This window comes from Auxenochlorella protothecoides, assembly GCF_000733215.1.
Source record: "Auxenochlorella protothecoides strain 0710 unplaced genomic scaffold scaffold122, whole genome shotgun sequence".
Lineage (NCBI taxonomy): Eukaryota > Viridiplantae > Chlorophyta > Trebouxiophyceae > Chlorellales > Chlorellaceae > Auxenochlorella > Auxenochlorella protothecoides.
In genome coordinates this window covers 30,912-46,370 of record NW_011934146.1, presented here as the reverse complement: position 1 = coordinate 46,370, position 15,459 = coordinate 30,912, and the positions used below count along the sequence as shown (strand labels likewise).

The 15,459-nt window shown below is 66.6% G+C and overlaps 7 protein-coding genes across 7 annotated transcripts in view; 2 read left to right on the top strand and 5 right to left on the bottom strand.

The window, feature by feature from the left end:
* The window catches only part of F751_1003 (hypothetical protein), a gene marked incomplete at both ends in the record, with an annotated part of 3,743 nt that extends 3,370 nt beyond the window's left edge, over positions 1-373 (bottom strand). Inside the window, one exon of the mRNA XM_011397875.1 lies at positions 223-373. Within this exon, the coding sequence (XP_011396177.1) occupies positions 223-373 (151 nt within the window). The remainder of the gene's footprint in view (positions 1-222) is intronic.
* A 424-nt stretch (positions 374-797) lies between these two features.
* On the bottom strand, positions 798-2,819 carry F751_1002 (hypothetical protein; the record flags this gene model as incomplete). The annotated part of the gene is made up of 3 exons (XM_011397874.1): positions 798-2,095; positions 2,236-2,424; positions 2,561-2,819. 3 exons carry the CDS (start codon positions 2,817-2,819, stop codon positions 798-800), a joined length of 1,746 nt encoding a protein of 581 aa, XP_011396176.1.
* Positions 2,820-3,615: 796 nt separating this feature from the next.
* F751_1001 (hypothetical protein) lies at positions 3,616-6,183 on the bottom strand (the record flags this gene model as incomplete). Its single annotated transcript, XM_011397873.1, has 7 exons — positions 3,616-3,757; positions 4,045-4,213; positions 4,412-4,573; positions 4,788-4,931; positions 5,122-5,277; positions 5,651-5,818; positions 5,961-6,183. 7 exons carry the CDS (start codon positions 6,181-6,183, stop codon positions 3,616-3,618), a joined length of 1,164 nt encoding a protein of 387 aa, XP_011396175.1.
* A 577-nt stretch (positions 6,184-6,760) lies between these two features.
* F751_1000 (hypothetical protein) lies at positions 6,761-10,143 on the bottom strand (the record flags this gene model as incomplete). The annotated part of the gene is made up of 8 exons (XM_011397872.1): positions 6,761-6,934; positions 7,198-7,328; positions 7,818-8,251; positions 8,382-8,539; positions 8,740-8,865; positions 9,259-9,738; positions 9,915-9,977; positions 10,096-10,143. The coding sequence occupies 8 exons, from the start codon at positions 10,141-10,143 to the stop codon at positions 6,761-6,763; spliced, it is 1,614 nt and encodes a 537-aa protein (XP_011396174.1).
* A 609-nt stretch (positions 10,144-10,752) lies between these two features.
* F751_0999 (Nucleolar protein of 40 kDa) lies at positions 10,753-12,544 on the top strand (the record flags this gene model as incomplete). The annotated part of the gene is made up of 4 exons (XM_011397871.1): positions 10,753-11,385; positions 11,662-11,898; positions 12,285-12,437; positions 12,533-12,544. 4 exons carry the CDS (start codon positions 10,753-10,755, stop codon positions 12,542-12,544), a joined length of 1,035 nt encoding a protein of 344 aa, XP_011396173.1.
* A 217-nt stretch (positions 12,545-12,761) lies between these two features.
* On the bottom strand, positions 12,762-13,774 carry F751_0998 (hypothetical protein; the record flags this gene model as incomplete). The annotated part of the gene is made up of 2 exons (XM_011397870.1): positions 12,762-13,144; positions 13,306-13,774. 2 exons carry the CDS (start codon positions 13,772-13,774, stop codon positions 12,762-12,764), a joined length of 852 nt encoding a protein of 283 aa, XP_011396172.1.
* A 780-nt stretch (positions 13,775-14,554) lies between these two features.
* The window catches only part of F751_0997 (Serine carboxypeptidase-like 22), a gene marked incomplete at both ends in the record, with an annotated part of 4,084 nt that continues 3,179 nt past the window's right edge, over positions 14,555-15,459 (top strand). Inside the window, 3 exons of the mRNA XM_011397869.1 lie at positions 14,555-14,751; positions 14,906-15,007; positions 15,131-15,315. Coding sequence (XP_011396171.1) covers positions 14,555-14,751; positions 14,906-15,007; positions 15,131-15,315 — 484 coding nt within the window. The remainder of the gene's footprint in view (positions 14,752-14,905; positions 15,008-15,130; positions 15,316-15,459) is intronic.

The following is a 15,459-nucleotide window of genomic DNA, read 5'->3' as shown; positions in this document are numbered from 1 at the left end:
CGGGGAGATGCTGGCCGCGGCGACGGCTGCTGGCGAAGCCTTGGGGGACGCCTTGGGGGAGGGCTGGGCGGGGGGGCTGGGGGGTTGGCACTGCACAAGGGAGGGGGGGAGGGGGAGGGGGAGCTGAGGGTCCAGGCAGGGAGGCAGTCGGTGGACAGCAGGCCGGTCACTCTTGACAGGACACAAGCCCCAAAGCTCCCTGCAGACAACCCCAAACCTCACCGGTGATGGTGCGAGCGACGCCGGGGGTAAAGGCCGGGGTGGAGGCGGAGGGCTTGGAGGTGACGTAGGGAGTCAGGAAGCCGCCGTTGGGGTTGGAGGCGCGGGCAGTGAGGGTGCAGGTGGTGGGGAGGCCGTTGGCGAGGCCGGTCATGGAAAGCTTGCCGTTGGCGGTGGCAGGGAGGGTGTTGGACACCTCCTGCTGGTTCACCGTGCCAGCGGCCTGGATGCAGTCCACGACGTAGGCGGAGGTGGCGGGAATGGTGGCACTGGCGGGCGTGGCGACGTAGATGTCCACTCCGCCGTCGGTGGTGGTCAGACGGGCGACAACGGGGCTGGCCAGGGCGGTTGCGGCGGCGGCGGCGGCAGTGGCGGCGGGGCTGGGGCTGACGGCGGGGCTGGAACGGGCAGCGGGGCTGGGGCGGGCAGCGGGGCTGGGGCTGGCGGCCGGGGAGGCGGGCTCCACGGCATCCTGGCTGCCGGCGATGGCCTGGGAGGAGCCGGCGCGGGGGACAAAGGTGGGGGAGGGAGCGGAGGGGGCGGAGTCGATGCTGCGGCTCAGGAAGCCGCCATTGGGGTTAGGGGCGCGGGCGGTGAGTGGTGCAGGTGGTGGAGAGGCCGTTGGACAGGCTGTTGACCACCGCCTTGTTGGAGGAGGAGGGGCTGAAGGTCTGGGACACCTCCTGCTGGTCGACGGTGCCGGCAGCCTGGATGCAGTCCACGACGTAGGCGCTGACGCCGGCGGTGGTGGAGGGCGCAAAGGTGATCTCGGCGCCGCTGTCGACGGGCTTGACGGAGCGGATGACGGGGGCGGCCACAGAGCTCGCGGCAGGGGCGGCGACGGGGCTGGGGCTGGGGCTGGCGGCGACGGGGCTGGGGCTGGCGGCGACCGGGCTGGGGCTGGCGGCGGCTGGGCTGGGGCTGACGGCGGTGACGGCGGCGGGGGTGGAGGACTCTCCCGCCATGGCGGCGGGGACGAAGCTCTGGGACTCCTCAGACGGCGCAGAGTCGATGAAGCGGTCGAGCAGGCCGCCGTCGGGGTTGGTGGCGCGGGCGGTCAGGGTGCAGGTCGTGCGCAGGCCGTTGGCGAGGCCGGTGACGGAGACCTTGTCGCCGTTGCTGGGGGCAGGAACCGTCAGGGACACCTCCTGCTGGTCGACGGTGCCGGCGGCCTGCACGCAGTCGATGACAAAAGCGGCGACATCCTCGGCGTCGGAGGTGAAGCGCAGGTCCGCGCCGCCATCGGTGGCCTTGACGCTGGTGATGGTGGGCGCCTGCACGCTGGTGACTGCAGCGCTGGGGCTGGGGCTGGGGCTGGGCACCGGGCTGGGGCTGGGGCTGGGGCTGGGGCTGGGGCTGGGGCTCGTTGCGACGTCGATCTCGGCAGGGGCCGTGGTGGCGGCTTGGGGGGCGACAGTGGAAGACCCTGCGCTGGCGCTGGGCAGGAAGCTCTGGGACGCCGCGGAGGGTGCGGACTCGACATTGCGGCTGAAAAGGCCGCCGCTGGGGTTGGCGGCGCGGCCGGTGAGGGTGCAGGTCGTGCGCAGGCCGTTGGCAAGGCCGGTGACGGAGACCTTGTTGCCGTTGCTGGGGGCAGCCACTGTCTGGGACACCTCCTGCTGGTCGACAGTGCCGGCGGCCTGCACGCAGTCAATGGTGTAGGAGCTGGCATCGCTGGAGCCGGGGGTGAAGGTGATGTCTGCGCCGCCGTCAGTGGCCTTCACTCCGGTGATGGAGGGGGCATCAAGAGCGGAGGCAGCAGGGCTGGGGCTGGCGCGGGGGCTGGGGCTGGGGCTCGCCTGGGGGCTGGGGCTGGGGCTGGCAGGCTCGGGCACGGCGACGGCCTCGGGGGTGGTCTCAGCGGGGGCTGACTCGCCTGCAAGGAGGAGGTGGGAGCATGAGAATGGCGAGCAAGCAAGTATGAGAGCATGGCCAGCTTCATCGGGTAATAATGGCGTGCCTTTAAAACTACAAAACACCCCCATTATGAGACAACCTGCTCGGCCAACACCTCACCTGCGGACACGGTCTGCTTGGAGCCGGGGGTGAACAGCGGGGAGGCAGCAGACTCGGCCGAGTCCACCACCCGGTTCAGGATGCCGCCGCTGGGGTTGGATCCGCGGGCGGTGAGGGTGCAGGTGGTGGCAAGGCCGTTGCTCAGGCTGGACACGGTGACCTTGTTGGAGGTGCTGGCGGGAACGACCACTGCGGGGAAAGGCATGGGGTCGCATGAGCATGGAGCGATGCCGGTTCGGAGGCGGCAGGACTGACCTCTTCGATGGAGCAGCATGCTCCCCCCTCGATCATGAACTCCAATGCAACCAAGCATCTCCCTGCTCACTTGTGGAGGTCTGCTGGTCGATGGTGCCGGCTCCCTGGATGCAGTCGATGACGTAGTTGGTGATGGTGATGCCGTCTGCGGCGGTGCCGGGGGTGAAGGAAATGTCCGCTCCACCACTCAGGGGCTTCACGGTGGTGATGCTGGGGGCGGAGATGCCCGTCTGCTGCGCCATGGCCGTCCCACTGAGGGCCAGCAGCAGCATCGCGGCGGCCGCGAGGGCCATCGGCTTGTTGTCTGCAAGGGTTCGGAGGGGGGGCATGAGATGATTACGGGGACAATAAGCATGTTATGCATGGATGTAATACAATATAATGCCCTGATGAACATAAAGCAATGGCTAGACACCCTTCTCGCAGCGTCTGTGCGTGCTCAAAGTGTGCTGCAGAATATGCCGTCTCCACCCAGTGCCACACCCACAACCCGATCAGGGCACTCCTCGACTCTCACGGTAACAACAGCAAAACCCACCTCTCATGGTGCGTCAATGTCCTTGGAAATGCAAATTGTGTCCCGATGGATCTGGCCTGGAGTCGTAAGACTCTTTCCGGCTGCTACCTCGGCGGTCCGCGTCCGGATGGTCCCAACCGGGTGCTCAGGGGTACCCTCTCCGGGCGATCCGTCGAGGGCTGCATCGCAGCACACGTCCCTCACCCTCGCGCGCCCTGCAGTCGCGCAGCACGTGTCCTAAGGTTCGATCGTGAGATATCGAACTCGAGAAGAGACGCCGAAACCGCTGGGATTGCGAAGTTTAAACCTGGAGAGGGTCGCGGGTTCTGCCACCCAGTAAGGTCGGGTGTCATATTGGATCCCGGATGGAAAGGGCTTCAGACGAAGTAGTTCAGCACCTTCGGGAAGCAAGACGAAGGTGTACCCCCAGCCACCTGAGCGTTACGTCGGCGCCGCCAAGCCAGGCTTATTATGAGATTATCCTTAATGCAAGATCGCATGACATGGTCCCAGCATTCCGCCCTCACGCCCTCCTCTTGCCATACATCTTACATTCCAGGACAACGCAGCGACAGTACTGGGTGAATGAAATAAACGGGCGGGGGGGTCTACAGGATGAGGAGCAGGGCAGAGAAGCCAGCCATGACCAGGGTAGCCACTGCTCCAGTGACACCATACGCCCCACTGGCGGGTGACTCCGCCGCGGGGGCGACGGGGCTGGGGCTGGTGCTTGCGGCAGAGACGGTCGGACTTGCCTGCGCAAATGGGGAGCAAGGGGCGAGGTGAATTAGCCGTGAGCTTGAGGGGTCTGCCCAGGTCGCGACACACAGGAGCTTGTGGCAGGAAGGGGGGTCATTAGCCCCCAGCAACCTCCCCAGATCCAGCATTGCCTCACCACTGGGCTGGCCGGGGATGGAGCAGGGCTTGGGGAGGGCACGGGAGCTGGGCTGGGGCTGGGGGGGGGAGGCCTGGATACGGGAGATGGGCTGGGGACAGGGGCTGGGGAGGGGGCTGCGCTGGGGCTGGGGGAGACCAACCACTCGGTCGGGGCAGGGGCGGGCGTGGCGGAGGCCAGAGACGGCACGGTGACGCTCGTGGAGGCGGAGTACTTCTTGCTGTTGGACATGGTGGCGGTCAGTGTGCAGATGTACTTGCCCGGGGTCAGGCCCGACACCGATGCGGAGCCCACACTACCGCTGAGCTCGTCTGTGAAAGCGGGTTGCAGGGTGGGAGTGGGGTGGCAAAGCTTAATATCGATGTTGGCGGAACATCTGTGGCAACACAGGCGTTTTTGGACAGAGCACCTCACATTGACCCTCCATGTGGCAGCCAGATGCCCTGCTAGCAGGGAGGGCAGTAGGCGGTGCAGGGGATGGCCCCTCCCCCTTCACCCTCGGCGCTCACTTGCTGTGCTGTCGGCGGGGCCACTCATCGCCGACACGCTGCCCTCGGGGAGGCAAGAGAGCGCGTAGGAGGCCACGGGTCCCAGGTTGGGGTTTGTGGGCGCCGTGAAGGTCAGCGTGACGGTGTTGCCAGACACCCGGGTCCCGGTGATGCGCGGCGTGTCTGGGGGAAAGGGGGAATGTACGTAGGATCTCCTGAATGCATCGGTGGGGTCGAGCAGGCAACGGCGGGCCCGGCAGAAAGGGGTGAGCGGCAGACGCGCGCCTGCCCCAGCCCATCGCCAGCCACGCCGGGGGGAGGCACCCTGACGGCCGTATTCCAGGGCAGTGGCCCCAGTCACCCCGACATACGCCCAGGAACCCTGCTGGAAACGCACTGGTGGTGCCAGTGACCACGGAGGCTGATGCGGTGGAGCTGCTAGAGGTGGAACTCCGCGCCTGCACCCCGCACTTGTACTCCACGGCCGTGGTCAGACCCTTGACCTCAGACGCCAGGGTGGCATTGGAGGCGGGCACCACTCCTGGAATGGGGATGGGGGGTGGGACGCGTGTGTTGGGATGGGTGGATGGCGGGCGGAGGGGAGATGATACATGGGCTTTGAGAAAGGGCAGGGTGCCTGTGTTGACCAGCCCCCTCTCTGGCCTTTGAACATGCCCGCGCCCGGCCTGGCCCCTCCCGCTGCATGAATTGCCCGTCCTTCAGCAACTCACGGCTGGCGGGGCTGACGGCGCCAGAGTTGGCCGCAGTCGGGGCGCAGGCCACGACGTAGTAGGAGATGGCGGCGGCGCCGTCCTTGGGCGGGTCAAACCTGACCGTGATGGAGGTGCCATCTTGGCCCGGCTCCAGGTCGATGTTGATGGGCGCGGCTGTGGGTTGGGAGGGGAGGGAGATCGTTCAGTGACTGGGATGAGCAGCAGAAGGCACGGCGCGGCACAGGTGCATGCAGGTAGACCGCGCTCCATGCATCCAAGAGGCGCAACGCACGGAGGGACCGGGGTGGGAGGGATGGTGAGGTCTTTGGTGGAGCCTTTGCTGATGCTGCGTGGGTTGGGGTGTGGGGGGTTGGTGGTGAGCCAGGGATGCTTTTCAGCAAAGAAGAGTGAATGGCGCTGAGGCACGTCAAGCATGGCTTCCCCCCTTGTGCAAGGAGCGCAGACCAGGGAAACATAACACGGGCTGTCTGGGAAGTAGTCAGCAGGTCTAGTAAGGCTCATCCCCACCGGGACCCCCTATCCCTACCCGTGGGCATGAAGGCGGGGGAGGACTCGGAGGTGGGGGACTGGGTCACGGGCGCAAACAGGCTGTTGGAGGTCCAGGCCCTAGCCTTGAGTGTGCAGGTGTAGTAGATGCCGTTGGTCAGACCGGTGATGGTCACGGAGGTGGCGTTGGGCAGCACCGAGACTTGCTCTGTGTGTTGGGCGGAGCTTGGGAAACATGTCAGCATGGCCCGGCTGGGAATGATCCCCCACCCCCACCCACCCTTTGCATTCCTCCGTCACACATGGTACGGCGCCGAGCCCGGGCGCTCAGTACACGAGGCCCTACTCACGTTCTGCGTTCTGTGGGTCGGGGGTGATGCGGGTGTCGGTGCACGCGATCGACATCTGCCGGACGGGGGGTACGCTGGTCGGGATGCGCTGGTAGCTGAGGGTGACCTGCTGGTTCCCGGGCTCGACATTGGTGATCACGGGGGCGGCAATGGAGGCTCGTGCGCCGAGGGCTGTGGCCAGCACCAGAAGCGTGACCAGGAAGCACCTTCCCCTGGGCGGCATTGGGCCTGTGGTCACCCCTGCAAGTGGCATGGAAGGCGTCGGACATGGAGAGTGGGACCTGATCGGGGCCGCAGCACGAGGAGTGGAGGATCCTTCTTGCTGAAATTGCCCACATGAAAGCATTACAAACCTTTCGGAAACGCGCCGGGGGCTGCGAGGCCGAGTGCGTCGGGACTTGTTGGGGTGGTTGCAGGACGGTTCCGGGGTCTCGACCAGGGACAAGATGTGTTTCCTTGACTGCAGTCCTTCCTCGAAGCCTTTGCCGGAGCTGGTGGTCTCTTCAAGTGGGTGGTGGCATTTCTATTCCGGGCGTGCATCGTATAGCCTCGAGGAGGGGTGAGCGTGGTAACCCGGGGCGAGCGACCTGCTCGAGGCGTCGGCGCTGCGAATCTCCCACGCTCCGGCAACGCTGTCGCCGGAGCCGGGGCGCAGTGAGGATACATAGGACCACGATCCCTGCTCATGAACATCTTCCCAGAATGAGTCATGCCCACAATCCTGTGATTTCACAACTTTCTCCCCCCCCTCACTAGGTTCACAGCGTTGGTGGGTGCACACACCGCACCACCAGCCCCAGCTACCGGGCCTTGCCCAGGGCCGTCAAGAGCGCCCTGCGAGCCGGCGTGTCCTCGAACAGGGCCCGTACCAGGTGCGCCACCTCCTGCGGGGCCAGCCCCAGGGCGCTGAGCCTGCCATCCTCCCACCGCGCCGCGATCTCGGTCAGCCTGATCTCCACCAGCTCCAGGACCTCCTGTGGGAGGAATGCATGAGTGGGGATGTCGACAAGGAGGCTGCAGTGATGAACATGTATGCCCTGGTGACAGGTGCCGGACCCGAGTGCGATGCCAAGGACAGGCAAGGAAGCCAACGGTTGAACATGGCTGCTCCAGCCACCCGACCACCCATGTCTTTCCCCAGCACCCATCACGGGCCACGTTCCCCATTTCCTGCCCTCCTCGCCTTGAGCTTGGCCAGGGACGGCGTGGCGTGCTGCAGGGCCTCCCGCGCGCTCACGTCCGCGTCCTCCCGCGCTTTCCTCCCCAGCCCCAGCCCTGCATCCAGCACGCCATCGGTGAACTCCCTGAACAGGCGTGGCAGCCGCTCCGACTCGTCCACCGAGATGTCCCTAGCCCCCAGGATGGCCTCTGCTAGGGGTATCGAGGGTGAGAGATGGGTGTGGATGGGCAGGGGGGGAGGGCGGGAGTGCAGACAACGGCACACGGCAGGGCCACAGGCAAGCCCCTGCACGCTTCAACACCCCGGAGTCCCCACTGCTCACAGCTGCTGGGGTACAGCAGCACACTGACAACTCGGAGACATCCCCCCCCTCCCACACCCGCCCATCCCCCCCCCCCCCCCCCGGGGCCAAACCTTCAACCCACCCAGGAGTTGGTCGCAGACGGCGTTAACCAGCGCGGCCACGACCTCCAGCCGCACGCTGAGGTCCAGCGCCTCGCGAAGCGTGACGCCCAGCCGTCGGAAGCCGGCCAGCAGCTGCGCCGCGCCGCGGCGCGCCGCCAGCCCGCCCGCGCCGTCCAGGCCGCCGCCCACGCCCACGCCGGCGTCGGCCGCCAGCGCGCCCAGCTCGGCGCGCTGCGCGGCCAGCATGGCCGCCAGTGCGTCGGACCCTGCACGCCGCACGCGCGCGCCCGGATTGGCAAAGTTCACCGCTCGGTGCACCAGTGCCTGCAGCCGCGGCGCGAGGTCGTGCGGCAGCCCCGCCAGCAGCTGGTAGGCCGCCTGGCAGTCGTTGTGCCGCAGCGCCGCCGGCCAGGGCAGCAGCAGCTGGTCAGCGCCTTCGAGCGGCCGAAACTCGGCGATCAGCGCCGCCACCTCCACCACCCCCGCCGCCACGGCCTGGGCCAAGACGGGCGACCCGGCCTCACAGGCGGAGGCCAGCGCGGCACGCGCCAGCGCCAGCAGCCGCGCCGTTGCCGCGCTGACCAGGAGGCTGGGCTGGTCTGCCGGCGGCGGCGCGCCGTCCTCCGACCCGGGCCGCGCCAGGCTGACCAGGCGCGTGTCGCGCGAGTCCCAGGACGCCAGGCACGCCGCCGAGGCCTCCACCAGCCTGATGAGGGTGGATTTTGGCTGGCGAGATTGGTATATGGGTGGAAGATATCATCCCCCCCCCCCTCCCCCAGCTCCTGGGCTCTGTAACCCCTATCACTCCTCCATGCAATCCCTCCCCACCACTCCACCTGGTCCGGCTGCTGAGGGCATACTGCGCCATGGCCTCGCGGATGTACGCAGCGATGGGCCCCTCTGACGCCGTATCTGGGCCCAGCAGGCCCAGCGTGCGTGCCTTGGCCTCCAGCTTGCTGCCCCTTCCCGCGGCCCGCCCAAACGAGGCCAGGTCCTGGTAGAAAGAGGGATGCAGGGGGGTTCAAGACCTCAGAGGATCCCCAGCACATCGCTTTGAGAATCGACAAGGGATGCAGGCATGCCACAATGCATTAGCAAGCAGCAGGTGTGTCCCAATGACCCTGAGGTCATGACGTTGGCTGGTCGTGTGGTATCCCCCAAGAGCACCACCCATGTGCAACCCCCTCTGCACACCTCTGCCTCAGCGCAATCAGGGGTTGGCAGCAGGGGGCTGAGGCAGGCCTGGATGTAGGCCTCTGCAAGCTGAGGCCACAGGCTCTCTCCCAGGGCAGCCACCAGCTCGGCATCCCCTTCCATCGTCTGCGTGTTTCATGGTGGTGGGCATGAGGGCAGAGGATCTGCCCAGGAATCGCACGTGCAATGCAAGTCCCGCTCCGCATCCATCTGTGGCCGCTTGCCAGGGGAACAGCATCCCAGGACAAGACGCAATCCCCCATCATCTCAAAGCCCTCATCAGCTGACCTCCCGGCAGAGCGTCTTCAGGGCGGAGTAGAGGGCCCTCTCCACACTGGGCCCCGCGCCGAGCCCGCTCGCGCAGGAGGATGTTGAGCTAGGCGCGGGGGATAGCAGGCGTGCGGAGCGGCGGACGGGGCCGGACGGCGGGCCCTCGCCCGCGCCCGTGCCGGCGGCCAGGCCCTCGCCGAGGGCCGCGGGAATGCGCGCCTCCGCAAAGGCGGCCGCAGCGCCGCGCACGGCCTCCGGCACCAGGCCCAGCGTGCGCAGCGCGGCCCACACGCCTGAGCCGGCGGGCCCCGGCTCTGCCGCGGCGGCTGCCGCCTCCCGCAGCAGGTGGAGGTGCAGGTCCTGGCGCCGGGCGCGCAGCGTGCGCAGCATGGCCTCGTCCAGGTAGTCCGAGCCGGCGTCGAAGCCCAGCGCCAGGTCGGCCGCGGCCTCTAGCCGGGCGGCCGACCGCGCAGCGTCGAAGTCGGCCAGCCTGGATGCGGCCGCGGCGGCCGCCCGCAGGGCCTCCAGCCTGCTCTGCACGGCATGCGTGGTGCAACACAGGCCGGCCAGGGCCTGGGCCTGGGCAACGAGGTCGCCCAGGGCGGCGTCAGCGCCCGGCGGGATGGACGCCAAAGTTTCGCAGTGCGCAGCCTCCTCGGCGGGCGGGGGCCAGTCCTCTGAGGGCGATGCATACCGCTCCGCCACGCCAGCAAACAGTGTCACCAGCACCTGATTTTGAGAGGGAGGGAGTGGGGGTTGTGAGGGGGGCCAGCGCTGAGGTACCCATTTCCAGGGTCAGGAGCAGCAGCAGTCATCGGGGAAGGACGAAATCAGTCTCACAGGCCACCCCACAAAGCCATCGAAGGACAAATCAGCTGGATCCTGGCTTCAATTGCGACCCGCACCTCCTCTTGGCGCACATCCACCAGGTGGATGGCCTCCTGGAGCACGCTGGCTGAGAGGTGGCCCTGCAGGGAGGTGAGCGGATGCCCCCGCAGCTTGCTCCCAGCCGACCGCAGCGATGTGATCCTATCAACATCATATGCACATGGTCAAGCCCTGCTCTCAGCCACCAGCCAGCCCCACCTCGTGCGCGCACGTCGCCGTCTGTCGAGCCAGAAGCTGGTCCAACATGTGCGAGATTGGGTATCCAACCCTCTAATCCGCAAGGCACCCATACATCTTGGAAGTTCGCACAATGATTGCTGGCCAGGTGATGGGTCCGATGTAATTGCATGCTTGGGGAGCTACAACAGAAGTGATCTCGGGGCTTGCCAGCGTGGCACTGCCGGCAGCTTGTGAATTCACTTGAAAGAGACATGTGCGCATGCATGTCCACTGCATGTGAATCGGGATGCTACAATACTGATTGTGCGATGGCTCCTCGATCGCCCTCTCCTGAGCGTTGGGATGGAGGGGCGAAGAGGCGGAGCAGGAGCAGGAGTCAGTCTCCCCGGCGAGATAGCCGGCGAGATGCTGAGCGGGGCAGGCGATCACCAGACTCTCCAAGGAATCAGAGGAGAATATCTCGTAGCAGGAGCAGGGATCGGCGCAGAGAGCGACGTCCCCGCTCCAGGAGTCCGCCTCGCTCCAGACCTGCCCGGTCCATAAGCCCCCCAAGGCGACGCTACCGCCGCTCTCCCAGCCCAGGTCGATAGATTTTGGGTGTTATCCTACAGTGATAGTCGATACGATCATATTGCCGCCGGATCACGAGGCTCAACGGGCCACGTTGGCTGTAGAATGTCCCTGCCTCTGATTGCGGGCTGTGCCCTCCCCTCCCCTTCAGCACCACAACTATGCTCCCCCTATCCTGCCTCAGACCGAGCCTACGGCCGGCACCAGGGCCGTGGCGGTTCCGGCTTGCCCCAGCACGAAGAAATCCCCCCCGTCTCCAGCATCCACCATGCCCGGGTGGTGTCGGTGCGCCCCTTTGGCGCATTTGTGGAGCTGGACGGCTTCCGACGGCAGGGTCTGGTGCACCATACCCAGGTGGCGGAGGATGTGCGCTTCACACGCGAGGACGACGATGCAGCGCGCGTGCACGCCATGGAGTTCTTCCTCCCGCCGGGCGAGCGGGTCTGGGTCAAGGTCCTGGCGCACGCGCCCGGACCCGCCCCCGGCCAGACCCGGCTGTCCTGCAGCACGCGGGCGGTGTCCCAGGAGGACGGCACGGACCTGGACCCCGAGGGACGCCTGCTCTCCGTCCCGGGCGGCGGCGGCACCGGCGGTGGCGGGCAGGGGGGCGCGCCGCAAAGCGACCTGCCCCCCGAGCTGGACAGCGTCCACCGCGGCACGGTGCAGTCCATCCGCCCCTTTGGCGTGTTTGTGCAGCTGGAGGGGTTCCGCAAGTACGCCCTCGTCCACTCCTCCCAGGTGAGGCGGGGAGCCCAGGGGGTTGGAGTTGGGCTCTCTGGTCATGGAGGGCGGCACGGTGCCGAGCCGGGAGGGGAGTGTTCAGGAGCCGAAGCAGATGCTGTGTTGGGGGCGGGGTCCACAAAGTCAGCACCCCAGGGTGGCGCGTGCCGAGGCAAGAGGCGCAGGGCACCACTCCACCCATGCTTCTGGAGGGCGAACCTGGCCGGCCCAGCACCGCTGCCACTCACTTCCGACCAACCCCCTGTCCCAGCACCACGTCCTGCACCCCCGCAGATCAGCGACCACCTGTTCTTCGGAAAGGAGGACACCGATGAGGACAAGGTCAGGGAGATGGGCGAGGTGCTGGCCGTGGGCGAGGCCGTGTGGGTCAAGATCGTGGAGGTGGGCGAGGACGAGCGTGGACCCCGCGTCTCCGCCAGCATCAAGCTCGTCTCCCAGCGGGACGGCACCGACCTGGACCCCAACGGCCTCAAGTACAAGCCTAGGGGCGCCGGGGGCGGGCCCATGCAGGTGTGCGGTGCTGAGTGGGAACTTGGGGGGGGGGTAATGGGGGGTTGCTCGTCGCCACAGGGAGCGGGGATGGCGTGCTGACCTTGAGGGCAGGGCGGGGCGTGGACGACCCTCTCTTTTCGAGTGTCGCCCTGCACGGGTGCGGGGTATCTCTCTGTTCCCGCCCGCCCCGCGAGCTGCCCAGCCCCTGTGGCCTGACCTGGCATGGTGTGGGCTTATAACATGCGCTGGTGCAGCAGCAAGGCAGGGCAGGACGGGGAGCCTCAGCTGCATGCCTGGGGGGTGCACAGCGCTCCACAGTGTGCTCTCCCCTCCCCCTCTCCATCTGGTGCGTGGGCAAGCCAGTGCTGCACCTCAGGTGCCCTTCCCTCCGCTGTATTCCCCAGGGCAAGGCCCCCATTGGGGCGGCCGCGGCGACGACGCACGACGCTGTGGTGGACTGGGGCCACCTGGGGGCAGACGTGGTGCAGTACGGCGGGCAGGACAAGCGCTACGACATGGTCCGCGAGGAGGAGAGGCCTTTGCCGCGCGGCGAGGGAGTGAGGGCCTCGGCAGCGGGCCCGGCGCGGGCTGGCCAAGATGGACCTGTGGCTCCGGGCAGCGGGAGCAACGGAGCAGCTGCCTTGGCGCCCAGGTGCGCAGTTGATGCAGGGGTTGGGGGGGAGGCCGAAGGAAGGAGGGGGGGGATACTGGAGTGGGTGGAGGTGGCGAGTGGCGGGCTCAGCGCTGGCATGCGCAAGGGGTGGCGTGCCTCCAGCTGCCATGGCGGCCGCGATCCATGCCTCGGGCCTTCCACTGGAAAGTCCATGCCAGCAACCAGCAGCTGGGCGCCGGCCCGACTCAGCCGTGCCCTGGGCAGCCGGCTAGCTCAGCCCACGGGACTCCAGTCGGAGAAGCCGCCGGCCTAGCTTGCAGCGCTGCGGCAAACGGCCCACCTCGCCCTCCTCCAACCACCGCTCGGGGGCCGGCCCCTTGCCCGCCGCTGCGTCGCGCTCGCCGTCCCCCAGGGGGTAGGCGATCCCGGGCACCAGGAACCAGCCGAAGACGGAGAAGCGCGGCCTGGGCCCCACCACTGCCGTCACCGCGTGCCAGCGTGGGATGGTGAAGGCGACCGCCGTGTTGAAGGCGGGGCAGTACTCCCTGCCGCCGCCGGCGATGTCCACAAAGGCGCCGCCGAACTCCGGCCTCCAGTTGCGGGTAAGGTAGTACACGACCGCGATGTCGCGCGAGCACTGCACGATTGCCCCTGGAGGCGTGTTTTGTGTGCGTTTGGGGTGCATTTTGGGAGTGTAGCAGGTGCAGGAGGTGCGCGCTGAACAGCAGACGGCCGGTGCCTGCCTGGACTATCCCTGCCCTACCTCACCCTTGTGCCACCGACACTCACCCCCAACCCACGCCTCCACCCACCATCGTCGCAGAGCACGGGGGTGTAGGCTCGGTCGTCGTGCGGCGCGATGTGGTGGCGGGCGTCGTAGCGGGCGGCGGAAAAGGCGGTGAAGTCGTGGCGCGGGGAGAGCAGGGGGAAGGCGCGCAGGAGCTGGGCCAGGGCCGTCCCCGGCGCCGACTTGGTGGACCAGAACTCGTGGGCAATATTGTTGGCGCCTGCGTCCTCGACAGCCGCCGTGGCGTTCCAGGCGGAGGGGGGAATGGCCTCCAGGCAGGCCAGCGCAGCCTCAGCCACTGCACCGGGCAGGAAGTCGGGGACCCAGGCGAGCCCGTCCCCAGCCTCCAGCGCGGCATGCAGGTCATGCCGCGCCATCCAGGCGCTGACAGCTTCGTAGTCATCCAGCCAGTCCAGCGGGGAGTGGGTGGGCGCACCGGCCTTCGTGGAGCGGGACCGCCCCGGTCGACCGGCTGGGACCCTCGCTCGAGCCATGGCGTCGAGCCCGATTCAGAGACACGTCTCACATGCGGCGCCTCAGCAGCAATACTCGGGACAGTGCCATCGCTATCTCCAATCGGCACAACACTGTGCAGACGTCGATGTGTGCATCCATGGGTCGCCCGGTCGCTGCTGGGCATGCTGTGCTTCACCCGAGTTCTCCCTCCTCCCCATGCCCTCACTTTGCAGGGGACGAGGTAGGGGCAACGTCCTTCCCGCCTGGATGACAGGAGAGAGCAAGGTCCCTGGAAGTGCGCCATCCACATCCACACCAAGGGAAGGCGGCGGCATATCCAGTATAGAAGACGCACTGGCGGTGTTGGAACGGCTTGGTGGCAAGGTAGGCAGGCCGAGACCTGGGCATTTCCTGAATTGAATGGCGTGGGCTAGCGATTGAAGCAATGATGACTTTGCAATTTCTCATTCACCCACCCTGTACCCTTGCAGCATGGCAAGCGGGATAAGAAGCACAAGAAGGACAAGTCGGACAAGAAGGACAAGAAGGATAAGAAACACAAGAAGGACAAGCGATGACAAGGAGTGCTGAAAGGAGAGCCACCTACGCTGCTGCATCATACTCCTCTTCCTCGCTCTGTTGCAAATCGCTCACTGGCCGGAGGCCTTGCACAAGATTTTGGATCAGTGATGCAGGAGACATGGGAAATGGAGAAACCCTGGACGACGCGATTTGCCAGTCCACACATCCATTACATCGGTGCGAGGCACAGGGTCGCACGATCCACCCCTCACAATACTCTGAAGGCTTGTGGCAAGATGCACAAATTGTGGGTGGCCCTTGCGGTCTGTGCTCTCGCCTCGTGTGTCCAGGGGATCAGTTCCGGAGATGCTCCGTTTTTCCTGCGATCACGCGCCACGAAGAATCATCTCACCAAGGAGGCCGCTGCTGATAAGGTGTCTAGTCTCCCTGGATGGGGAAACCTGCAGGATGATGAGTTCGACATCTACTCCGGGTGAGGTGGGGGCAGGGTCCTCCGCATGATGGCCCCACCCCAAGCCACAGCCTGTCGACCCATGGTGGATCCGGACCATTTGCCAGGAGCGCTCACCTTCCAGGCGGTGTTGAAGCACACTTGATCTCACATGCGTTCCCCTTGCCGTTCGCAGGTACATCACGGTGGACGCAGAGGCTGGCCGCAGCCTCTTCTATGTGTTTGTGGAGTCTCAGGACGACCCTGCCGCCGACCCGCTGGTGCTCTGGCTGAATGGGTGCGTGGGTGTGGGGTGAAACCTGGGTCAACTTCTGGACCCGTGGCATCTGGTGCATGTCCGTCCAGGTGTGCCTGGTGTCCAAGCCGCAGCGCTCCTCCACTGGGCCACCCGGGATGGCAGGGGTCCGGGCTGCTCCTCGCTGGCGGGAGGCTTCATGTCGGAGCTGGGACCCTTCTTCCCCACCACGCGCGGCAACCTACAGGCCAACGACTATTCCTGGAATACCAAGGCCAACGTCCTCTTTGTGGAGGCCCCCGCCTTCGTCGGCTTTTCCTACTCCAACACCACCGCCGACCGTGACGTCGGTGAGTCTTGTGTTGGGGGGGGGTGATGGGGTGAGGAAATCATGAGAAAGCCTCGATGTTCAGCTCCATTGGATTGAATGGGTGTGACTGGCTGGGATTGTCATGCTGTGGCTGTTGAAGCAGCACCCCGGGGGGAAGAAGGGT